Source organism: Artemia sp. Qi Xiang Cuo, chromosome 12, assembly GCF_049724085.1.
Source record: "Artemia sp. Qi Xiang Cuo chromosome 12, ASM4972408v1, whole genome shotgun sequence".
NCBI lineage: Eukaryota > Metazoa > Arthropoda > Branchiopoda > Anostraca > Artemiidae > Artemia > Artemia sp. Qi Xiang Cuo.
The window spans coordinates 19,919,010-19,945,797 of NC_142805.1; the positions used below are offsets into that span (position 1 = coordinate 19,919,010).

At 33.4% G+C, this 26,788-nt stretch overlaps 1 protein-coding gene across 1 annotated transcript in view; it reads left to right on the forward strand.

The window, feature by feature from the left end:
• Positions 1-26,788, forward strand: part of LOC148945874 (annulin-like) — a 218,068-nt gene that overhangs the window by 94,867 nt on the left and 96,413 nt on the right. The window contains exons 7-9 of the mRNA XM_089097538.1: positions 13,679-13,945; positions 15,575-15,799; positions 20,276-20,421. Coding sequence (XP_088953664.1) covers positions 13,679-13,945; positions 15,575-15,799; positions 20,276-20,421 — 638 coding nt within the window. The remainder of the gene's footprint in view (positions 1-13,678; positions 13,946-15,574; positions 15,800-20,275; positions 20,422-26,788) is intronic.

The window sequence follows — 26,788 nt, forward strand, 5'->3', positions numbered from 1 at the left end:
AGCATTTTAAAGAGAACAAGAAGGAAAAGACAAGCATACTCCTGCAATAATGTCATTAATCATATCTTGTCAATATGCCAAAACTGGCATATATGTAAAAATAATGTGACAGTAGCCCGTGAAATCACAGGCAGAATAAAAAGGACATTAGCAGACAATATCATCAATGAATATAAAGATGAATTGACGGAAAGTGAAGCGCAAGTGTACTAATAATGTGTAATAATGTATTTAACGTATTTTTATATTAATATTCTACATGTCATTATTTCATTTAAAATATTTTATGCGTTATTTTGTTAATTGTTCATTATTTTAGGGTATGCTAGAACTTCAAACGTTAAGAATATCTATTGAGAAGGTCAGAGATGAAATAAAAAGAATTTTTAGAGATAAAGATACTACTAGCAGGCTCAATGTTTCATAGAAGATAGAAAAGTTCAAGATCTCTTCTGAATTTTACCAAAGAACACAATTCACTTCTAATTTCACCAGAGAAAATAAAAAGCTTCCACTTCAGTTTTAAGTTCACCGATACATAAAAAATTTAAAGTTCACTTCTAAATTTTTCTGTAGAAGATAGGAAAAGTTATGCTATGATTATGATTATTTTCCATGGAGATAAAAAGTTTCACTTTAATTCTAAATTTTTATAAATTCAATTCCGACCTTTCTTAAAGAGTCAAATTTAAAGTTCTGTTCCAAATATTTTCCCGGAAGACGAAAAGTTCAACTTCGATTCTGAAATTTTCTCAATGAAAATGAAATAAGCTATTGATCATTTCTATTTTCCCAAAATAATATAAAAATTTTCTACTTCAGTTCAGATTTTTCTCAAACAGATGAAAAAATTTTAAATACTGTTCCAAATTTTTCATAGAATATATAAAAGTTCAAGTTCTCTTCTTAATTTTATCAATTAAAATGAAATAAGTTACTGATCAATTCTAATTTAACCAGAGAAAATAAAAAGCTTCCACGTCAGTTTTAAGTTCACCAAGACATAAAAAATTTTAGGTTCACTTCTAAATTTTTCCGTAGAAGATAGGAAAAGTTATGCTATGATTGTGATTATTTTCCATGGAGATAAAAAGTTTCACTTTAATTCTAAATTATCTTCAATTCAATTCCAACCTTTCTCAAAGAGTCAAATTTAAAGTTCTGTTCTAAATATTTTCCCGGAAGAAGAAAAGTTCAACTTCGATTCTGAATTTTCTCAATGAAAAGGAAATAAGTTATTGATCATTTCTATTTTCCCAAAATAAATATAAAAATTTCCCACTTCAGTTCAGATTTTTCTCAAACAGATGAAAAAATTTAAAATACGGTTCCAAATTTTTCATAGAATTTAAAAAAGTTCAAGTTATCTTCATAATTTTACCAAACAACACAATTCAATTATAATTTCACCAGAGAAAATAAAAGGCTTCCACCTCAGTTTTATGTACACCAAAACATAAGAAATTTAAAGTTCATTTCTCCATTTTTCAATAGAAGATAGGAAAAGTTACACTATGATTGTGATTATTTTCCAGTGAAGATAAAAAGTTTCACTTTAATTCTAATTTTCTTAAATCCTGAAATGACACGAAATATGCTTACGGCTCTACCAATCGTACTCTGTGCTTGTTCTTAGACACGACGCGGCTTTCTGACTGGTACTCTATGGCAGGTTATCGACACTACCTAGTTTATTGCATGCATTAAATCAGTATTTTCTACGCAGTGGAAGGATAAACACACAATTCATATCTGTAAAAAAGTGAAGATGAATTATTCGACAAACGCATGTGCACATGATAAAATCATTGTCGTATTGAATGCTGACAAGGAGAAATACCTGAACTATGAAACGAGTGCAAGCGGTAACACTATTGGAAATGTATGCATGCGTTGTCATGACAGCGAGAAGTTAGATTTCTTTGGACTATCGAAATCATTCAAAATTGCTCATAGTGGATATGCGAGAGTCAGAGCACCAGAGATGATAGTGCTAAAGGAGAATGCCAACTTAAAAATAATTGTTGATGATCGGGGACAACTCCTTGCTTACAGTTCTGGTAGCACGATACCTATTGATAGATCCTATTCCCATCGTTCTGGTATTACTATTCAAATGAAAGCAAAGAAGAAAAGAAAGGCCTACTGCTGCACTAGTGTAATAAATCATATCATGTCTACCTACCAGAACTGCCATCTATGTAAAAATAATGTGAGAATAGACAATGAAATCACAGGCAGAATAAAAAAGACATTAGCAGACAATATCATCAATGAATATAAAGATGAATTGACGGAAAGTGAAGCGCAAGTGTACTAATAATGTGTAATAATGTATTTAACGTATTTTTATATTAATATTCTACATATCATTATTTCATTAAAAATATTTTATTCATTATTTTGTTAAGTGTTAATTATTTTAGGGTATGCTAGAACGTCAAACGTTCAGAATATCTATTAAAAAGGTCAGAGATGAAAGAAAAATTGAATTTTTAGAGATAAAGATACTACTAGCAGACTCAATGTTTCATAGAAGATAGAAAAGTTCAAGTTCTCTTCTGAATTTTACCAAAGAACACAATTCACTTCTAATTTCACCAGAGAAAATAAAAAGCTTCCACTTCAGTTTTAAGTTCACCAAAACTTAAAAAATTTAAAGTTAACTTCTAAATTTTTCTGTAGAAGATAGGAAAATTTATGCTATGATTGTGATTTGTTTCCATGGAGATATAAAGTTTCACTTTAATTCTAAATTTTGTTAAATTCAATTCCGACCTTTCTCAAAGAGTCAAATTTAAAGTTCCGTCCCAAATATTTTCCCGGAAGAAGAAAAGTTCAACTTCGATTCTGAATTTTCTCAATGAAAATGAAATAAGTTATTGATAATTTCTATTTGCACAAAATAATACAAAAATTTCTAGTTCAATTTAAAATTTTCTCAATGAAGTGGAGAAAAGCTCATGTTCTCTACTGAACTTTAACAAAGAACACAATTCAATTCTAATTTCTACAGAGAAAATAAAAATCTTCCACTTCAGTTCTTTATTTCACAAAAGACATAAAGAAATTTATAGTCCAATTCTAAATTTTTCGGTGGACGATAGAAAAAGTAATACCATACTTGTGAATATTTTTTCGGAAGATATAAAGTTCTAGTTCAATTTAAAATTTTCTCAACGAAGTGAAGAAAAGTTCAAGTTCTCTTCTGAACTTTACCAAAGAACACACCTCAATTCTAATTTCTCCAGAGAAAATAAAAATCTTCCACTTCAGTTTTAAGTTCCCCAAAGAAATAAAGAAATTTAAAGTTCTATTCTAAATTTTTAGATGTAAGATAGAAAAAGTAATACTACGACTGCGATTGTTTTCCATGAAGATCAAAAGTTTCACATTATTTATAATTTTTCTTAAATTCAGTTCTGATTTTTCTCAAAGAGATGAAAAATTTAAAGTTCTGTTCCAAATTTTTCATAGAAGATAGAAAAAGTTATAAATTGATTGTGAATATTCAACATGAAGATAAGGAACTCCAATTTAATTCTGAGTTTTCTCGAAGAAGTGCAAATTGTTTAAGTTCTCTTCTGAATTTTCTTAAAGAAGAGAAAAAAGTTAACTCAATTCTGAATTTTACCAATGAAAATGAAAAAACCTTCCACTTCAGTTCTTAATTTCTCAAAGACATAAAAAATTTAAAGTCCAGTTCTAAATTTTTCTGTAGAAGATAGGAAAAGTTATACTATGATTGTGATTATTTTCCAGTGAAAATAAAAAGTTTCACTTTAATTCTAATTTTCTTAAGTTCACTACCGATTTTTTGCAGAGATGAAAAATTTAAAGTTCTGTTCCAAATTTTTCATAGAAGATAGAAAAAGTTATACTTTGACTACGATTGTTTTCCATGAAGATCAAAAGTTTCACATTATTTATAATTTTTCCTAAATTCAATTCTGATATTTCTCAAAGAGATGAAAAATTTAAAGTTCTGTTCCAAATTTTTCATAGAAGATAGAAAAAGTTATACATTGATTGTGAATATTCAATATGAAGATAAGGAACTCCAATTTAATTCTGAGTTTTCTCGAAGAAGTGCAAATTGTTCAAGTTCTCTTCTGAATTTTCTTAAAGAAGAGAAAAAAGTTAAATCAATTCTGAATTTTACCAATGAAAATGAAAAAAACCTTCCACTTCAGTTCTTAATTTCTCAAAGACATAAAAAATTTAAAGTCCAGTTCTAATTTTTTCTGTAGAAGATAGGAAAAGTTATACTAATTGTTTGTTTATTTTCCTGCTAAGATAAACAGTTTCAAATTAATTCTAAATTTAATAAATGAACTACCGTTTTTTTTCAAAGAGATAAAAAATTTAAATCTCTGATCTAAATGTTTCATGGAAGATAGAAAAGTTATAATTTGATATTAAAGTTTGACATGAAGATAATGAGAATCACTTTAATTCTAAGTTTTCTCGAAGACGTGAAAAATGTTCAAGTTCTCTTCTGAATTTTCTTAAAGAAGTGAAAAAGTTAGCTCAATTCTGAATTTTACCAATGAAATGAAAAAAGCTTCCACTTCAGTTCTTAATTCCTCAAAGACATACAAAATTCAAAGTTCTCTTCTAATTTCTCCAAGAAAATAAAAAAGCTCCACTTCAGTACTGGTTTTTTTCTCAAAGAGATGAAAAATTTAAAGATCTTTTCTAATTTTAAATTAAATTTTAGCTCCCTTTGTCACATGAATTTACCCATCCAATTTTTAAATTAGAAAATTAGTGACTCGTTCTATTATTAAAGACAATCGTTCAAACTCGTTCATCTAACCTTCAAAACAATAGGTTAGGTTAGGTATAAATAAATATTAATAAATAAATAGAAACATTCCTACATGTTTAAGTTAGGTTAGGTTAACATATCATGAGTGCTCATGATAGGTTAACCTAATCTTTTCAGGCGAGTATGGTTAGGTTACGTTAGACTAGATTAAGTTCGGTTAGATTAGACTAGGTTAGGATAGATTAGCCTACGTACACTTCACTTAGGTTAGCTTAGGTCAGGTGAGAGACATGCAAAAAGTTAGGTGTATGATTAGGGTAGGTTAGGTTAGATTAAGTTAGGTTGGGTTAAGTTAGGTTAGGCCAGGTTAGCCTACGTACGCGCGCGAAAGTAGGCTAACCTAGCCTAACCTAACTTAACCCAACCTAACTTAATCTAACCTAACCTAACCTAATCATACACCTAACTTGTTGCATGTCTCTCACCTAACCTAAGCTAACCTAAGTGAAGCGTACGTAGGCTAACCTAACCTAACCTAGCCTAATCTAACCTAACTTAATCTAGTCTAACGTAACCTAACCATACTCGCCGGAAAAGGTTAGGTTAAGCTATCATGAGCACTCATGATAAGTTAACCTAACCTAACCTAACTTAAACATGTAGGAATGTTTCTATTTATTTATTAATATATATTTATACCTAACCTAACCTATTGTTTTGAAGATTAGATGAATGAGTTTGAACGAGTGTCTTTAATAACAGACCGATTCACTCATTTTCTAATTTAAAAATTTGATGGGTATATCCATGTGGCGAAAGGAGCTAAAATTTAATTTAAAATTAGAAATGAACTTTAAATTTTTCGTCTCTTTGAGAAAAAAAAAACAGAACTGAATTGTAGCCTTTTTATTTTCTTGGAAAAATTATAAGAGAACTTTGAATTTTTTATGTCTTTAAGGAATTAAGAACTGAAGTGGAAGCTTTTTTCATTTCATTGGTAAAATTCAGAATTGAGCTAACTTTTTTCACTTCTTTAAGAAGTTCAGAAGAGAACTTGAACATTTTGCACTTCTTCGAGAAAACTCAGAATTAAAGTGAGTCTCTTTATCTTCTTGGTTAATTTTCAAATCAAATTATAGATTTTCCTATCTTCCATGGAAAATTTAGATCAGAACTTTAAATTTTTCATCTCTGCAAAAAAACGGTAGTGAATTTAAGAAAATTAGAATTAAAGTGACACTTTTTATCTTCACAGGAAAATAATCACAATCATAATATAACTTTTCCTATCTTCTACAGAAAAATTTAGAACTGGACTTTGAATTTTTTATGTCTTTGAGAAATTAAGAACTGAAGTGGAAGGTTTTTTCATTTTCATTGGTAAAATTCAGAATTGAGTTAACTTTTTCTCTTCTTTAAGAAAATTCAGAAGAGAACTTGAACAATTTGCGCTTCTTCGAGAAAACTCAGAATTAAATTGGAGTTCCTTATCTTCATGTTGAATATTCACAATCAATGTATAACTTTTTCTATCTTCTATGAAAAATTTTGAACATAACTTTAAATTTTTAATCTCTTGAGAAAAATCAGAACTTAATTTAGGAAAAATTATAAATAATGTGAAACTTTTGATCTTCATGGAAAACAATCGTAGTCATAGTATTACTTTTTCTATCTTCTATGAAAAATTTGGAACAGAACTTTAAATTTTTGATCTCTTTGAAAAAAATCGGTAGTGAACTTAAGAAAATTAGAATTAAAGTGAAACTTTTTATCTTCACTGGAAAATAATCACAATCATAGTATAACTTTTCCTATCTTCTACAGAAAAATTTAGAACTGAACTTTAAATTTTTTATGTCTTTGAGAAATTAAGAACTGAAGTGGAAGGTTTTTTCATTTTCATTGTTAAAATTCAGAATTGAGTTAACTTTTTTCTCTTCTTTAAGAAAATTCAGAAGAGAACTTAAACAATTTGCACTTCTTCGAGAAAACTCTGAATTAAAGTGGCGTTCCTTATCTTCATGTTGAATATTCACAATCAATGTATAACTTTTTCTATCTCCTATGAAAAATTTGGAAGATAACTTTAAATTTTTCATCTCTTTGAGAAAAATCAGAACTGAATTTAAGAAAAATTATAAATAATATGAAACTTTTTATCTTCATGGAAAACAATCGCAGTCATAGTATTAATTTTTCTATCTTACATCTAAAAATTTAGAATAGAACTTTAAATTTCTTTATTTCTTTGGGGAACTTAAAACTGAAGTGGAAGATTGTTATTTTCTCTGGAAAATTAGAATTGATGTGTGTTCTTTGGTAAAGTTCAGAAGAGAACTTGAACTTTTCTTCACTTCGTTGAGAAAATTTTAAATTTAACTAGAACTTTTTATCTTCCGAGAAAATATTCACAAGTATGGTATTACTTTTTCTATCCTCCACCGAAAAATTTAGAATTGGACTATAAATTTCTTTATGTCTTTTGTGAAATAAAGAACTGAAGTGGAAGATTTTTATTTTCTCTGTAGAAATTAGAATTGAATTGTGTTCTTTGTTAAAGTTCAGTAGAGAACATGAACTTTTCTCCACTTCATTGAGAAAATTTTAAATTGAACTAGAAATTTTTATATTATTTTGTGCGAATAGAAATGATCAATAACTTATTTCATTTTCATTGAGGAAATTCAGAATCGAAGTTGAACTTTTCTTCTTCCGGGAAAATATTTGGAACGGAACTTTAAATTTGACTCTTTGAGAAAGGTTGGAATTGAATTTAAGAAAATTTAGAATTTAAGTGAAACTTTTTATCTCCATGGAAAATAATCACAATCATAGCATAACTTTTCCTATCTTCTACAGAAAAATTTAGAAGTGAACTTTAAATATTTTAAGTATTGGTGAACTTAAAACTGAAGTGGAAGCTTTTTATTTTCTCTCGTGAAATTAGAAGTGAATTGTGTTCTTTGGTAAAATTCAGAAGAGATCTTGAACTTTTCTATCTTCTATGAAACATTTAGCCTGCTAGTAGTATCTTTATCTCTAAAAATTCAATTTTTCTTTCATCTCTGACCTTTTTAATAGATATTCTTAACGTTTGAAGTTCTAGCATACCCTAAAATAATGAACAATTAACAAAAGAACGCATAAAATATTTTTAATGAAATAATGAGATGTAGAATATTAATATAAAAATACGTTAAATGCATTATTACTCATTATTAGTACACTTGCGCTTCACTTTCCGTCAATTCATCTTTATATTCATTGATAATATTGTCTGCTAATGTCCTTTTTATTCTACCTGTGATTTCACTGTCTCTTCTCACATTATTTTTACATAGATGGCAGTTCTGGCAGGTAGACATGATATGATTTCTTACACTAGTGCAGCAGTAGGCCTTTCTTTTCTTCTTTGCTTTCATTTGAATAGTAATACCAAAACGATGGGAATAGGATCTATCAATAGGTATCGTGCTACCAGAACTGTAAGCAAGGAGTTGTCCCCGATCATCGACAATTATTTTTAAGTTGGCATTCTCCTTTAGCACTATCATCTCTAGTGCTCTCACTCTCGCATATCCACCTTGAGCAATTTTGAATGATTTCGATAGTCCAAAGAAATCTAACTTCTCGCTGTCATGACAACGCATGCATACATTTCCAATAGTGTTACCGCTTGCACTCGTTTCATAGCTCAGGTATTTCTCCTTGTCAGTATTCAATACGACAATGATTTTATCATGTGCACATACGTTCGTCGAATAATTCATCCTCACTTTTTTACAGGTATGAACTGTGTGTTTATCCTTCCACTGCGTAAAAAATACTGATTTAATGCATGCAATAAACTAGGTAGTGTCGATAACCTGCCATAGAGTACCAGTGGGAAAGCCGCGTCGTGTCCATGAACAAGCACAAAGTACGATTGGCAGAGCCGTAAGCATATTTCGTGTCATTTCAGGATTTAAGAAAATTAGAATTAAAGTGAAACTTTTTATCTTCACTGGAAAATAATCACAATCATAGTATAACTTTTCCTATCTTCTATGGAAAAATTTAGAACTGGACTTTAAATTTTTTATGTCTTGGTGAACTTAAAACTGACGTGGAAGCTTTTATTTTCTCTGGTGAAATTAGATTTGAATTGTGTTCTTTGTTCAAATTCTGAAGATAACTTGAACTTTTTGAACTTCTATGAAAAATTTTGAAAACTATTCAGAATTCTTTCATCTGTTTGAGAAAAATCTGAACTGAAGCAGAGCATTTTTATATTTATTTTGGGACAATAGACATGATACATGACTTATTTCATTTTCAGTGAGGAAATTCAGAAACGAAGTTGAACTTTTCGTCTTCCGGGAAAATATTTGGAACAGAACTTTAAATTTGAGTCTTTGAGAAAGGTCGGAATTGAATTGAAGATAATTTAGAATTAAAGTGAAACTTTTTATCTCCATGGAAAATAATCACAATCATAGGATAACTTTTCCTATCTTCTAGGGAAAAATTTAGAATTGAACCTAAAATTTTTTATGTCTTGGTGAACTTAAAACTGCAGTGGAAGCTTTTTATTTTCTCTGGTGGAATTAGAATTGAACAGTAACTTATTTAACTTTAATTGATAAAATACTGAAGAGAACCTGAACTTTTTTAACTTAAATGAAGAATTTGGAACAGTATCTAAAATTTAGTAATCTGTTTGAAAAAAATCTGAACTGCAGCGGACAATTTTTTATATTATTTTGGGAAAACAGAAATGATCAATAGCTTATTTCATTTTCATTGAGAAAATTTCAGAATCGAAGTTGAACTTTTCGTCTTCCGGGAAAATATTTGGAACAGAACTTTAAATTTGACTCTTTGAGAAAGGTCGGAATTGAATTTAAGAAAATTTAGAATTAAAGTGAAACTTTTTATCTCCATGGAAAATAATCATAATCATAGCATAACTTTTCATATCTTCTACAGAAAAATTTAGAAGTGAACTTTAAATTTTTTATGTCTCGGTGAACTTAAAACTGAAGTGGAAGCTTTTTATTTTCTCTGGTGAAATTAGAAGTGAATTTTGTTCTTTGGTAAAATTCAGAAGAGATCTTGAACTTTTATATTTTATATGAAAAATTGAGCCTGCTAGTAGTATCTTTATCTCTAAAAATTCTTTTTCTTTCATCTCTGACCTTTTTAATAGATATTCTTAACGTTTGACGTTCTAGCATACCCTAAAATAATGTACATTTAACAAAATAATGCATAAAATATTTTTAATGAAATAATGACATGTAGAATATTAATATAAAAATACGTTAAATACATTATTACACATTATTAGTACACTTGCGCTTCGCTTTCCGTCAATTCATCTTTATATTCATTGATGATATTGTCTGCTAATGTCCTTTTTATTCTGCCTGTGATTTCACTGTCTATTGTCACATTATTTGTGAATAAATGGCATTTTAGGCGTGTAGAATTGATTTGATTACTGGCATTGGTGCATGATTATGTCCCTCGTCTTCCTCTGATTCTCTATAATATGTGAAACCTGGACAGTGAATACCATGATTTATCGACAGGTCATATATTACAAGAAACCTTAGCACGGAGTTGTCCCTGATTATCGACACTTATTTTTAAGTTTGCATTCTCTTTGAGCACTAATTTCTCTGGTAATGATACTCTTGCATATCCACCGTTTACACGATTGAAATTCTTGGGTACTCCAAAGAAATCTAACTTCTCGCTGTCATGACAACGCATGCATACATTTCCAATAGTGTTACCGCTTGCACTCGTTTCATAGTTCATGTATTTCTCCTTTTCAGCATTCAATACGACAATGATTTTATCATGTGCACATACGTTCGTCGAATAATTCATACTCACTTTTTTACAGATATGAATTGTGTGTTTATCATTACACTGCGTAAAAAATACTGATTTAATGCATGCAATAAACTAGGTAGTGTCGATAACCTGACATAGAGTACCAGTGGGAAAGCCACGTCATGTCCATGAACAAGCACAGAGTACAATTTGTAGAGCCGTAAGCATATTTCATGTCATTTCGAGATAAATAAAAGATTTAAAAAAATACCATTTTAAAAAATTCAAGAAATTATTAATGATTTCGGGAGGTGGATCGGGGTGAGGTAAAAATGGGTGTAGGACGTACTTTATGAATGGAACTTTTTCATACCAGATGTTATAACGTCATAAAAAAGTCTTAAAAAAAAATAGAGAGGGGGCTCGTTGGGGGCCCAGGGAGGGTGTTTGGGGGACCCGTGGGGGGCCGGTGGGCCCTTTGGGAGTCCGGGGGCCCTTGGAGGACCAGGGGAGGGCCTTTGGGGGTCTGAGGGGGGCGTTTGGGGGATTATATTTCGAAATTTTTACTTTTTAGTTTACTTTTTTTGCGGTGCATCCCTGCGGCGCTTTCCTGCGGTGCCTCCCTGCGGCGCATCCCCCGCGGCGCTTTCCTGACCCGCGGCGCATCCCTGCGGCACATCCTGCGGTGCTTTCCTGACCCGCGGCGCATCCCTGCGGCACATCCTGCGGCGCTTTCCTGGCCCACGGCGCATCCCGGCGGTGCTTCTCTGGCCCGGGGGGACCTTTGGGGACCGGGGGGGGCCTTTGGGGCACCGGGAGGGCCTTTGGGGGGCTGGGGGGCACTTGAGGACCGTTTGGTCCTTTGGGAGCCCGGTGGACCTTTGGGGGCCGGGGGAGGGCCTTTTGGGGTCCGGGGGGCCAGTTGGGAGTCTGGGGGACATTTGGGGACCGGTGGAGGACCTTTGGGACCCCGTTGGTCTTTTGGGAGCTCGATGGGCCTTTGGGGGGCCCGGGGAGGGCCTTTGGGGGTCTGGGGTGGGCCTTTGGGGGTGCCGGTGGCCCTTTGGGAGCTTGGGGTAGGGGACCTCACAACACTGTTAAAATAGAACTTGTGTATTATAACGACCACACTCAAAACCTCTTCTAAAATCTTCTTTTAAATCATCTTTTAAATCATCGTCTCTAACGGTTTCGCCGAAATAATTCCATAAGCTGTCTAAAACCGTTTCGCCCAAATAATCCCCTAAAAGTAATTTCTGCGTGTTCCTTTTGTTTTTTGGCATCTCTGTGCTTTCACATTTCAAATTTCTAGGAAACCCTTTCCAACGTTAATCTCTTCATCTCATAAATTTTCCTAGCTAAACTATTAAGGTTTCGTTAGAATATCAATTTATCTCTCCGACTTAAAGCTCCGTGAAGAAGTATTTAAAAATAGAATTTCTATCTCTTTAGACTCCCACATAATTCCAAGATAACAAGTGATGTCATTTATAATTCCTGACACTAACGATCAATGAAGCACCATTTAAAAATAAAATATTAATTTTTCTCTCTGACCTAAAGAATGTTTATCCCTCAGACCTAAGATTAAAGAAGCCATAATGTTTCTTAATTCCCGCTTCGTGAATCAATAATTTCCCCGCCGATTATGTAAATCAATGAAGCCGTATTTAAAAATAGAATTTATATCTCTTTAGACTCCCTCATAATTCCAAGATAACAAGTGATGTCATTTATTATTCCTGACACTATAGATCAATGAAGCCCTATTTAAAAATAGAATATTAATTTTTCTCTCTGACCTAAAGAACGTTTATCCCTCAGACCTAAGATTAAAGAAGCCATAATGTTTCATAAAATTCCCCCTTCGTGAATCAATAATTTCCCCGCCGATTATGTAAATCACCCCTCATGTCATTACACGTGGCCAAACAACAACAGATCGATAATCCTTGAATAAATTATGTCCCGTCAGCATTAAACTAAATTGTAGATGGCAGCAGGGGTGAGGGATCGTGTCAATAGGGGCCATTCTACTCACACCGCTATAAAAAAAAAAATGAACTCAGTTATAGTGGCAGTACATTGCCACCACCCCTCAGCATGCTCCATCTCTTATAATTTTGTAATTTAAAGATAATCCCTGATGCTGCTTGCTTGGGTTATCAAAATTGGAAAGTCGTAGGATAAAAACTAATGTTCCAGCATAAAAACGCTGATTATAATTACATATAGTAAAACAGGCAATTTATCACCAGTTGTGCAGCCATAGCAGCAAAATAGCTGCTTTTAACTAGAGGCCTTCAGAAATCCTTAGAATAATACTAGCCTTTCGTGACACAAATAGGCGGATAAGATACTCTCTAGTGTAAGTATATCTGGGAGAGTCTCAACTCTAATTGTCATTCTAGGAGTCTAATCTCTAATGGGTTCTACTCGCTAATATGTCAGTGAATGTCCCTACCAGGAGGTTTCTATGGCCATACCAATCCGTGGGAACGAAACTGTTCCCAGGGTTGATTTGTATGTAGCTAAATAGCCAATCCATGCAACTTCCAATCCAGAGGAGTTCGGGCAAAGTGTGTGCTTTAGAAATTAGTCCATATTTCACCTTTGCCTCAACCGGACGCTTATCTTTTACCATCACTTTATTGTATGTGTGTGCTTTTAACGTTATTCAATAAGGACCTTATCTCGAAGCTAATGTTCTCGACTATCATAGAGAAATTTGGCAAGTCGGCATATAAAGAGAAGGTTTACACTGGCATAATTGGGCTTTACTAACTATAGAAAAAATTTCGATTAAGAAATTCAAAATTTTTATCCTGAAATCAAAATCACCCTCTTGAAAATCCGCAAACAGAAATTAGAGAAAAAAAGAGGTTGTGCTTTAATTTAATTGGTATACAGTATTTCCTTAAGTCTATCATATTATTCCTAATCTTTTGGAAAACAAATAGCCCAGGTATCTTAACACCTGATTCGTTTCAAAACAGGAACAATAGTTCTCGTGTTTAAAACTGTCCGCTATCCCAATTGGCTTCTGGTATGTCCTCTCGCTATTTTTACACTATTTTTAAGGAATTACCATGTTTGGAATGAAGTCTGGATGAAAAGACCTGATCTTGCCCCTGGTGATTATGATGGTTGGCAAGTGATTGATGGAACCCCACAAGAAGCATCTGAAGGCTTATTTCAGTGTGGTCCAACCTCTGTGAAAGCTGTTAAAAGGGGTGAAATTCGTAAGCATTATGACACCTGTTTCGTATTTGCTGAAGTTAACGCCGATCGCGTCTTCTGGAGAGACACGGAGAGAGGTCTGAAGTTTTTACATAAACAAACATCCGAGTGAGTAATCAAACTGTCTTGGAAAGCAGGTATCTGTTTTTCATCATTTGAAAGATGATTAAGGTTTTTTATCATGATAGAATAATAGGCATTGAAGCCAAAAAATTAAAAAAGAAGAATATTTTTCCGGGGAATAGAGAGATAGCCTACTGGAGAGCTAAAGGATGCTGGGGAATAATAAAATGCTTAAATAAAGTTTGTTTCAGAGCCTGAACATTTTGATTTTGGCTTATTATACTACTGGTAAAATTTTTGTTTTGAAATTCTAGGATAAACCCTTGAGTATGACTAAAAGATTCAGGATGAGCCTTTGATGTAGGATGAGCCTTTGAGTTTGTATGCGAGCATGATTTAAGTAAATGATTCTATTTTTTTCTTAGTGCACAAGAGAAACTCCATAATGAACACAATAAATGAAGTTATCTCATCGTTCTTGTTCAGAATTCCCGTTATGAAGGATTTTCAGCTTCAGAATTTTATCAAGGAATTTTACCTAGAATTATCAAAAGAGCAAAGTTAATTGTATATTTACGCAAAAGAATGTTGAGATTACGGCTAACAGCCATGTCAGATAAGTTATTTTGGGATAAGTTAAAGCACCAAGAAAATCATCACAAAACATTTATTACCCTCGTGACCTATTTAAGGTCTAATTTGAGGAAACCATAATTTTTTGGTCTCATATAAGGTCTCACATCTAGAAACCGTAATTTTCTAATATTGCTCATGGGTTGTTTCAACTTCTGAAGTTTGTAGAGCTATAGCCTAATAAATTATCATCATTAATGCCACGTTTGACTTCTAAATGAGGAAGTTAAACTTTTAAATCTAGTTCAGAACGCTTTTTGTCGCTAAACATTAAGATTAATTATGTCTTGATTTTCAAAGACAACTAGACGCTTATAGAAAAGCTGTCCCATTCTCAAGTCGTTTGAGACGGTATGTTTTAGCTTATTCTTTGTTCCTTTCGTTTTTTATCACGTTTCTTGTTTTTTCTTTATATTCGGTACTCCTTACTCCACTATCGTTACTTAAGAAAGCAGCACTTAATGGAACTTAAAGAAAGCAGCACTTAAAGAACTCAATTTCCTTTTAACCAGTTCAAACAATCAGATTTTATTTTCACTCTCCTTACTTAAAGAATCATCATTTAAAAAAACACTTAATAGAACTTAAAGAAAGCAACTCTCAAATTAAGCAAAAAAAAGGCCAAAGAACAGAGTGCGATTGAGTGTTGCCTCAGAATAGAAAAATCACGCGAAGTTTTAGTATTCAAGAGTTAACGGTAAATATTTGAACAAGGGTTTGTCGAAGTTTGTCATTTTAAAACTTTTGTAGCTTTGCTAAGTTTTTTTTTACCAACTTGATTGATTTTATTTTTATCTTGATTCCTTATTTTCTTCGCAACTCGTCCCTTCAATTTTTTTTAATATAGTGAGATATAAATTAATTGCTATATTGCTCGAAATTTTCCATTCTATCAAATATTATTCTAAAATAATAAACCGGAAAGTCTCCCTCCCCCCCAAAAAAAAAACTTTAAAAATGCTACTTAAATGAATTACGCATTAAACACTTAGCTTATAAAGCACCTAAGAGCACAATTTATTTATTTTTGTTGTGTTCTAGCATTGGATTAAATGTCAGCACAAAAAGTGTTGGTAAATTTGGCCGTAGTGATGTTACAGATCGTTATAAGTTCAAGGAAAACTCAGCTGAAGAGAGGGAAGTTGTTCTTAGAGCACTACGGCAGTCTGAATCACACTTCACGCGCATCTACCTGAATCAAGCAATAGAAGACATTCAATTTGAGCTGATTTCATTGGATGATTTTATTATTGGTGAAACTATAAAGTAAGCTTGGGTTCTAACATCCAAACGTCTACGAAGGTATTTACATAGTTATTAACATATATTATTCCATGTTCTGATGGGAGGACTGGTACTAATTCATAAAAATATAAGGGGGAGGGGATTTTTAAACGAATATTTAATCTGTGTTGTTGTTTCTTTCAATTAAAAGAACCAGAAATAGTGCTTTCAAAAATGCCCTCACCAAATTTGGTTGTCCTGAACAGAAGTCAAATTTTCACTCTGGTCACCGAATTTCATGATTTTCGACAAGGAAAAGAGTGATTATTTGATTTACTTTAGTCTTGAACCTGAGTTGCCAAACTTCCTTCTCTTATTGGTAGAACAATGTTAAAAAGGAGTACAATCCTTGCACTTGTAGAAAAATATGGCATTCACTTTATATAGGTATTCAAATGAATCTTTTTTCGAGAAATCACATAAATAAAAATTAAGTTCTCGCCCATTGGACAAGTTAACAACTGAAATATCAAGAAAAAAAGTGTCAAACAATAAACAAAAAAAAACTGGCACAGCCGTAATTACCCTGATACATGGATTTTTTTTTGGTGTGGGGGGGGGGGAGTAGATAAAAAGGGCTTGCATAAACCACCCAATCAAAATTCCGTTCTTAAATAGTGCATAAATTCAAACTCGAGAACTCAAACCAAGAATCGAAGAGCATTAACGTGAATCGAACTCAGACGCTAAGCTTGTACTTGTGACTTAACTATGTATAAAAAACTCAAACAGTACTCAGACTCAAAACTGAATTTATAAGACCTAAGCATAAAAGAAGGAGTTTAACTAATTTTAACGTTAGATAAATCAAGGTTAAACCCCGTAAACAGATAGTTCCAGTCTTCCAGTGAACGTGTTCATAGGCTTTACAATTCTATAAACAAAAAATCCTCTCTCTCTCTCTCTCTCTCTCTCTCTCTCTCTCTCTCTCTCTCTCTCTCTCTCTCTCTCTCTCTCTCTCTCTCTCTCTCTCTCTCTCTCTCTCTCTCTCTCTCTCTCTCTGCTGTTTTGCTCGTTATTAAGATTTTTTTCCTTTTTCTCAGCATATGCACAATGAAAAAGCCAGGAGATTTGAATAAAGCCAAACCTTAGGGTATCCGAATGACAGCAGTAAAATTAGAGTCAAATACGAAACTGCTTTCATTAAAAATGAGTTAGTTTATATAATGAAAGTGAAAAGTGACTTAATACGATCAAACCGCATCGTATTCATTGAGAGGGGGAGGAGCTGTCACAACCCAAGCCTCCAGTATAGTGCAAATTTTGTTCTGGCCTTGGGAAGGCATAGGGGTTTTGCGCCAAACTTATGTTAATTTCTGCTCGTTTTGAGTTTGACTCGGTTATTTATTGTAATTTCTGTTCGTTTTGGGTTTCATTTATTTATCGATGCTGGTTTGTGGTAGTTTCATGCTTGGTAGATTATTTGATTTTATTTTTGCTCATTTTTTGTTTAATGGAGTTTTTTACTATTCTTTGAAAAACTTACTTTCTGGAAAAAGTTTTTTTTAATTAATTAGAATAAATAGCTCTCATGAAAGTACTAAAAAATCTTTTTCTTAAAGAGCGAAGTATTGACTAGGGGGTGAACTCGATCATATACGTAATATTTTCTGTTCGTTTTAATTTTTGGTGTTGCTTCTTACTTTCAGTTGAAAAACTTGTTGTTTTTTTTTGTTTAATTTCTGATCTTTTTCTTTAATAATGCTAGGAAATGCGGTGCCCCCTTTATAGCAATGTCCCTTCCCCCATGAAAACCTCCTTCATGGAAAGATCTTCCCACATAAACCCCGCCCCCCCCCCCTACTTACCAGAAAAATCCCCCTGAAAATGTCTGTATACTTCCCAATAACCAATACTATATGTTAATATTGGGTAAAGTTCATAAACTTTCAGCCCTCCCCCTGAGGACTTTGGGGGATTAAGTCATCCTAAAAGACATAGTTATCATATTTTCGACCATGCTGAACAAAATTACTATCTCAAAAGTTTGATCGGGTGAATTCGGGAAAAAATTAGCGTAGGAGGGGGCCTAGTTGCCCTCCATTTTTCGGTCACGTAAAAAAGGCACTAGAACTTCTAATTTCCGCTCCAATGAGCCCTCTCACGATATTCTAGGACCACTGGGTCGATAGGATCACTCCTGGGGGAAAAAAAAATAATAAACATGCATCCGTGATCTTTCTTCTGGCACAAAATGCAAATTCCACATTTTTGTAGATAGGTGCTAGAAACCTCTACAGTGGGGTTATCTGATACGCTGAATATGATGTTGTGATTTTCATTAAGGTTCTATAGCTTATAGAGGGTCTTTCTCCCTTTTTTCTAAAATCAGCCAAATTTTCTCAGCGTAACTTTTGAGGGGTAAGACTAAACTTGATGAAACTTATATATTTGAAATCAACATTAAAATCTGATTCTTTTGGTGTATCTATTGGTATCAAAATTCCGTTTTTTTTAGTCTCGGTTACCATTGAGCCGGTTCGCTCCTTAGCCTACTTACAGTTCGTTACCACGAACTGTTTGATATACTGATTACTATTATATAAACTTATAAATTTTTTTTAGATGTTATGACGGTTCGAGCTTCTGACGGTTTGATGTTATGGCGTTTCGTGTTTGTGACGATTCGCCGAAACGGTAGCACCTATTAAATGAAAAATAATTTCACTTTATACGTTTGAATGAGAACTTTTTTTTTATTTAAAGTAGATATAGTTATTTTGTCCACAATTCATTGATCTTACCAATGATTCTAGATCTCTTCCCTTTAGGTAAAAAAATGAAGATAATTAGTCACTTTTTTTTATTGTCATTTATTTATTTCACTCCCCCTTATTGTATGTCGTCAGATAGATAACATGCACGTAATTTTCTGTCATTTGAAAACTTAAAGAAAAACTTTGCGCTACAATCTTTTTTATGATTTAGCTAGAACTATACTTATCAAACAGTTCGTGGTAACGAACGGTAAGTACGGAGTGGCGAAACTCATAACTGAAACTCTACAGGACTGAATTTTGATATCCAAAGATATATCGGATGAATGATTCCCAATTCCGGCTTGTTATGCTGATTCCAAATATATAAGGTTCATTAAGTTTTGTGTTACTCATAAAAAGGTTACGACCCTAAGAAAATTTGCCTGATTTTCTAAAAAAGGGGAAAAATACTCCCTAAAAGTTAAAGAACATTAATGAAAATCAGACAATCAGAGGGGGAGAAATTCCTCATATAAGTAATATGTGGGGTTAGCCCCCTCTTCAATACCTCGCTGTTTACGCTAAAGTCCAAATTTTGCTCCAATCCTTCAAGAATGACCCTGAATCACAAAGGCCGTTTAATTAGAATAAACAGCTCTTCTGAAATTATTAAAAATACTTTAGCATAAATAGCGAAGTATTGAGGAGGGGACGAACCCCCTCATATACGGAATAATTTCTGTTCGTTTTAAGTTTTAATGTGACTCCTTACTTTCTTTTCAACAAGTTTTTTCAACAAGTTGAAAAAACTTGTTTTTTATTTAATTTATGATTGTTTTTTAAATAATGCTGGGAAACCCGGCATCCCCTTCATGGAAATTATCTTCCTCCGTGAAAAATTCTTTCATGGAAAGATCCTCCCACGTAACCCAATTGCCCAGACCCCCCACCCCAGAAAAAACCCTCCCATGAAAAAATATGTATACTTATCAATAACCAATACTATATACAAACAACGGGCAAAGTTCTTAACTTTCAGCCCTTCCCCTGGGGACTGTGGAGGATTAAGTCGTCCTCAAAGAAATAGTTATTAGATTTTTCAACTGCTGAACAAAATGGTTATCTCAAAATTTTCATCCGGTGACTCTGGGAAAAATGAGCGTGGGAGGGGTCTAGTTGACCTCCAATGTTTTGGTCACGTAAAAGTGGCAATAGAACTTTTAGTTTCCGTTCAAATGAGCTCTCTCAAAAAATTCTAGTACCACTGGGTCGATACGATGACCCCTGGGAAAAACAAAACAAAAAAAACAAACGAACACGCATCCGTGATCTTTGTTCTGGCAAAAAATAGAAAATTCCACATTTGTGCAGATAGGAGCTTGAAGCCTTTATAGTAGGGTACTCTGATACATTAAACCTAATGGTCTGAGTTTTATTATGATTCTATGACTTTTAGGGTGTCTTTCGCCCTTTTTTCGAAAATAGGGCAAATTTTCTTAGGCTCGTAACTTTTGATGGGTTAGACTAAACTTGATGAAACTTATATATTTAAAATAATTATAAATATCCTCTTCTTTTGATGAATCTATTTGTATCAAACTTCCGTTTTTTAGAGCTTCGGTTACTATTGAGCCTGGTTGCTCCTTACTTACAGTTCGTTACCACGAACTGTTTGAAACTTATAGTATTTACTACAAATTTATCTCAAGCTCTGAAAGATTATTATAATGTGTTAAAAACCAAGAACTGACAATTCTAGGGCAGACTTGGTGGTTACTAATAGAAGTGAAAGCAAACGACATTCCATTACAGCTATTCTTCGAATTGATTCCATCCTCTATACTGGAAAGATGCTTGGAATTGTGAAAAAAGAAAAATTTGAAGTGGAAATCGAGCCTAAATCTAGTAAGAATGACTTATTTTTATAAATACTCTACTTGCTTCCTTCTTATCATTATTTTCATTACAAAAATATTTATTACGTCTACCACCTTAGCGTAAGAGCACACCATTGACTGCAGAATACATAAATTGCAGACTCTATGCATATTTAAAACATAACAAAAAATAGCTTCTAGGGCAGCAATTTTGCATTTTTTTTTACGTGTATATACAATTAAACAGTGATAGGCATAGAAGAGTAGCGAATCATTGCTAGAATATGAAAGAGGCTGCCCCCTCCTCAACGTCTCGCTCTTTACGCTAAAGGTTTTTATTGTTTAAAAAAATAGAGTTGTGAGAAAGTCAAACTTTAGCGTAAAGAGCGAGACGTTGAGGAGGGGACAGCCCCTTTTATATACAGAATAATTTATGTTCGTTTTAAGTTTTAACGTCGTTCCTTTCTTTCAGTTAAAAAAAAAATTTTTTTTTTATTTAATTTTTGAACGTTTTTGAATTAATTCAGGTTTTTATTTTGGCTAACCGTACATGAATAATTAAAACAAAATTTGAATATTAATTTTAATTTTATTTGGTTAAATGGCTTTCTCGAAACTTGTTTAATTTTATTTACGAACGTTTTAATTAGTAATAAATATACGTAACTTATTGATTAACTTACGTAACGAACTTCCATATTCATAGATTTTTAATACGTATATTAAGGGGTTCGCCCCTAGTCAATACCTTGCAATTTAAGCTAAAGTTCGAATTTTCTTCCAATTCTTTAAAAATATCCCCTTAATCACAAAGGCCGTTAATTAGATTAAATAGCTCTTATGAAAGTACTAAAAAATCTTTGGCTTAAAGAACGAGGTATTGACTAGGGGGTGAGCCCAATCATATACGTAATATTTTCTGTTCGTTTTAAGTTTTGACGTTGCTCCTTACTTTCAGTTGAAAAACTTGTTTTCTAATTTATTTAATTTCTTATCTTTTTCTTTAATGATGCTGGGAAATCCGGCGCCCCCTTCATAGCAATGTCCCTTCCCCCATGAAAAATTCCTTCATGGAAAAATCCTTCCTTATAATCCCCAACCCCCCCCCCCACCTACCAGCAAAAATTCCCCCTGCAAACGTCTGTATACTGCCCAATAACCAATAGTATATGCTAACATTGGATAAAGTTCATAACTTTCAGCCCTCCCCCCGGGGACTTCAGGGGATTAAGTCATCCTAAAAGACATAATTATCAGATTTTCGACCATGCTGAACAAAATGGCTTTCTCAAAATTTTGCTCGGGTGACTTAGGCAAAAAAATGAGCGTGGGAGGGGGCCTAGTTGCCCTCCATCTTTTTGGTCACTTAAAAAGGGCACTAGAACTTTTAATTTCTGTTCGAATGAGCCCTCCCGCGATACTTTAGGATCATTGGGATGATACGATCACCCCTGAAAAAAAAACAAAAACGAATAAACATGCATCCGTGATTTTTCTTCTGGCAAAAAATGCAAAATTCCACATTTTCTTAGACAGGTCCTTGAAACCTCTACAGTAGGGTTCTCTGATACGCTGAATATGATGGTGTGATTTTCATTAAGGTTCTATAACTTTTAGGGGGTCTTTCCCCCTTTTTCTAAAATCAGCCAAATTTTCTCAGGCGCGTAACTTTTGATGGGTAAGACTAAACTTGATAAAACTTATATATTTGAAATCAGCATTGAAGTTGATTCTTTTGATGTATCTATTTGTATTAAAATTTCATTTTTTAGAGTTTCGGTTACCATTGAGTCGGGTCGCTCCTTACTTACTCGTTACCACGAACTGTTTGATAGGAACTGGGCCGCAATTAGTAATGAGGAAAGAGTTAAAGAAAGAAGGGCAGAACATTTTGAGAATGTGTTAAACCGAGATACAGTTGCAGGAAAAGTTGTAGAGGAAAATGCAAAATTTTGTGATATCCGATGTGAAGGAAGATTTATTTTATGTGGAAGAATTAGTGACGGCACCAAAATGATTAAAAAATAATAAAGCCCCAGGTGCTGATAGGGTTGCAAATGAGTTTCTTAAATATGGTGGCTCTGAGGTTAGAAATAAGTTACCAAAGATTAAGAATGTAATTTTTTTTAAAGTACCTAGTACCTAGCGATTATAGGGAAACCCTAATTAAACCACTGTATGAGAAAGGTGGTAAAAGTAAGTACGGTAATTATTGAGGCATTAGCCTTGTCTCTGTATGTGGCAAATTGCTTAGTACAGTAATATGATATGTTTTGGACTGAGAGATGGTAAAGAGATGGTAAAAGACAAAGTTTTAAGTGAAGAACAGTGCGGTTTTAGAAAAGGTAAAGGATGTCTCGACCAAATATTCACTCCTCAGCTAATAGTTGAGAATTGCCTGAGTTATCAAACAACTTCAGTCATCCGTTTTAAAGATTATGAGCAAGCGTTCGATTCTGTTGATTGTTGTTTTATTGTTTTAAGAAATAAATTTGTGAGACAGAGTAAAACTTTAGCGTAAAGAGCGAGGCGTTGAGGAGGGGACATCCCCTTTCATATACGGAATAATTTCTGTTCGTTTTAAGTTTTAATGTCGCTCTTTACTTTCAATTTAAAAAACTTGTTTTTTTTTATTTAGTTTCTGATCTTTTTTTAGTTAATGCAGCTTTTATTTTGGCTCACCGTCATTGAATAAGTAAACAAAATTTGCATAAAAATTTTACTTTTCTTTTGCTAAATGGATGTCTATAAATTTGGTTATGACGTAATTTACAGATTAACTTACGTAACTAACTTCTATATTCGTATATTTTTCTTCTGGCAAAAAAATACAAAGTTGCAGATTTTTGCAGATATGAGCTTGAAACCTATGTAATAGGAGTTTCTGATACGCTGAATCTGACGGTGTGATTTTCAATAAAAATTTTTCACTTGTAGGGGATGTTTCCCCCCTCTTTAAAAAATCGGGTAAATTTTCTCAGGCTCATAGCCTTTGATGAGTAATACTAAACTTAATAAAATTTATATATTTAGAATCAGCATTATAAACATATTCTTTTGATACATTTATTGACATCAAAATTCCGTTTTTAAAAGTTTCGATTACTATTGAGCCGTATCACTTGTTTTTTTATTGTTTTTTTTTTATTAGGTATATGTTATTACGTATATGAGGGGGTTCTCCCCTTAGTCAATACCACGCTCTTTACGCTAAAAGTTAAAAAAAAAAATTTAATTCACAAACCCCTGAATCACAAAGACCGTTTAATTAGAATATATAGCTCTTTTGAAAGCACTAAAAAAACTGTAGCGTAAAGAGCGAGGTATTGACTTGAACGAGAACCCCCTCATATACGTTATAATTTCTGTTCGTTTTAAGTTCTAATGTTGCTTCTTACTTTCAGTTGAAAAAACTTGTTTTTTTTTAATTTAATTTCTGATCGTCTTTTAAATAATGCTTGGAAATCCGGCGCCCCCTTCATAGAAATGTCCCTTACCCCAATGAAACATCCTCCACGGAAAGATTCTCCAGAATAACCCCCTCCTCTAGCCCCCCCCCCCTACAGAAAAAAAATCCTTCCTGAAAATGTCTGTATACTTCCCAATAACCAATAAATAATGCTGGCAAGTCCGGCACCCCCTTCATGGCAATTTCCCTTCCCCCATGAAACTTTCCTTCATGGAAAGGTCCTCCAACAAAAACCCCGACCCCCCCACCCAACTACCAGCAAAAAACCCTCCTGAAATCTTCTGTATACTTCCCAATAACCAATACTATATGTTAACATTGGGTAAAGTTCATAACTTTTAGCCCTCCCCTAGGGACTTCGGGGGATTAAGTCATCCTACAAGACATATTTATCATATTTTCGACCGTGCTGAACAAAATGGCTATCTCAAAATTTTGATAGGGTGACTTTGGGAAAAAAATAAGCGTGGAAGGGGGCCTAGGTGCCCTCCATTTTTTTGGTCAGCTAAAAATGGCACTAGAACGTTTAATTTACGATCAAATGAGGGCTCCCCCGGTATTCTAGAACCAATGGGTCGGAACAATCTTCCCTGGAGAAAAAAAAACAAATAAACACGCATCCGTGATCTTTCTTCTGGAAAAAAATGCAAAATTCCACATTTTTGTAGATAGGAGCTTGAAACCTCTACAGTAGGGTTCTCTGATACGCTGAATATGATGGTGTGATATGATTTTCATTAAGGTTCTATAACTTTTAGGGGGTCTTTCCCCCTTTTTTTGAAAAGCAGCCAAATTTCCTCAGGCGCGTAACTTTTGATGGGTATCACTAAACCTGATGAAAGGTATATATTTGAAATCAGCATTGAAATTTGATTCTTTTGATGTATCTATTGGTAACAAAAACCCGTTTTCTAGAGTTTCGGTTGCCATTGAGCCGGGTCGCTTTTTACTTACAGTTCGTTACTACGAACTGTTTGATACCAGACAAATACATTAAAATTATAAGTGCTATGTACTAAAATAACACTGTTACCGATAAGGTAGGAAATGAGGTTAGCAACTGGTTCCGTATTAAACCAGGAGCTAAACAAAATTGTGTTCTATCCCCTTTTATGAATCATTTTGATGGATTTTATCTTAAGGATCACAAGAAAAGCAATGGGGGAACACAGAATCAAATGAAGAGGAAAACCGTTCCTGGACTTAGATTATGCTGATGATTCAAGCAGTCTAGATGAAAGAGTGAGCAAAACGAATGAACTCTTAAAGCTTTTGCGAGTTCAGGGTGCTAGAATAGGTTTGAAAATTAATGTTAAGCAGACTAAGTAACTAAGGCTATGAATAAGTGAAGATGAAAAGGTGGCGTTGGGTAAAGGAAATATTGATCTGGTGGATAGCTTCCCAGGTGGGTAGACGGTGGGAGCAGTGAAGATGTTAAAAGTAGAATTGCCAAGCCTCAGTGCTTTTTTTCACAGTTGAAACAAGTTTGGAAGAATAGGAAGATAAGTCTGCAAACCAAAATTAGAATATTAGAAGCTACAGTGATGACAGTAATTAATAGGGTTCTGAAGCATGAGCGTTCCAAAAGACGGATGAACATTTGTTTGATGTTTTCCAGAGAAATTGCCTACAGATTGCTCTGGGTAACCGGCTGATTGACGGTATTTTAGACAGTAAGCTGTACGAAAAGTGTGATGCAGTCCCGGTTTTTAGGGCTATAATGAGGGAAAGGTTGAGTGGGCTAGGGCACGTTCTGCGGATGATCGATGACAGATTGCCAAAGATTGTCCTTTTCAGTCAACCATCTAGGTCTAAAAAGAAAGTGGGTCGTCCGCGGTTGGGGTGGAAGGATGTCATAAAGAAAGAGTTAGTGGAAATAGGAACTTCCTAGGGGGTGTAAAGGAGGAGGCTTTTAATAGATTTGATTGATGAGGAGCTTTCGCAGCTCTGATGGTCTTAGGTGGCTTGGTGCTGTGGTGAGTTGTTAGTAGTAGTACTAGTAGTAGTAGTAGTAATAGTATTTCACATCTCCTTAATTAGAATTTTAACGTTTTCTCGACTCTCCTTACATTCCCTTTATTTTCATGTTAATATACAACTTACATATATCTTTTACAAACACCTACTCCAATTTGCTAAACATAAACCATTCTCACGAATATTTCTAGTTGCATTTCCAACTTTCCTAATTTCTAACTTTCCTTGTTAAGACACCATGAGCGACCACACAAACTATTTTAAGAAAATTATTCTACTTCCGCTTTTAAAAACTTTAGACTCTCAATGTTTGTATTCAACGGTTCCTGGAGAGTTTCTCTGAAATTGTAATCCTGGAGTCTATTAGCATCTTAGCTTCCTGGAAGGTGGTTAACCTTCTTAAAGTTCCTAACTTTTAACATCAATAAAAACACTCCTATGAACTCAAATATCTTACATCGACAATACAATATTCAGTAAGGTTAGCAGTCCTGAAAAAAAACGACCATGGATTGTCAGTTGAATGTACATATACTGATATTTATTCCTTAAATTGAAAAAAAAATTAATTTATGAAAGTCAAAAAAGTGAAAACATTTAAAATATATTTTGTTTTCAGTAAAGTGCAAATTATGTTCTCGTCTCGAGAAAGAATGGGGGCTCTCAGCAGTACTCATATTAATTTTTGCTCTTTTTGTGTTTGACTCGGTTATTTATTGTAATTTCCGTTCATTTTGGGTTTCATTTATTTATTGAAGGTGATTTGTGGTAGTTTCACACTTGGAAGATTATTTGCCTTTATTTCCGTTCATTTTTGGTTTAATCGAGCTGTTTGCTTTTCTTTGAAAAACTTGTTTCGTGGAACTTTTTTTTAAATTTATTGCTATTCGTTTTTACTGACATAGCCTTTTTCGTGGAAAAAAATATTTTATTTATTTACGTTTTTTTT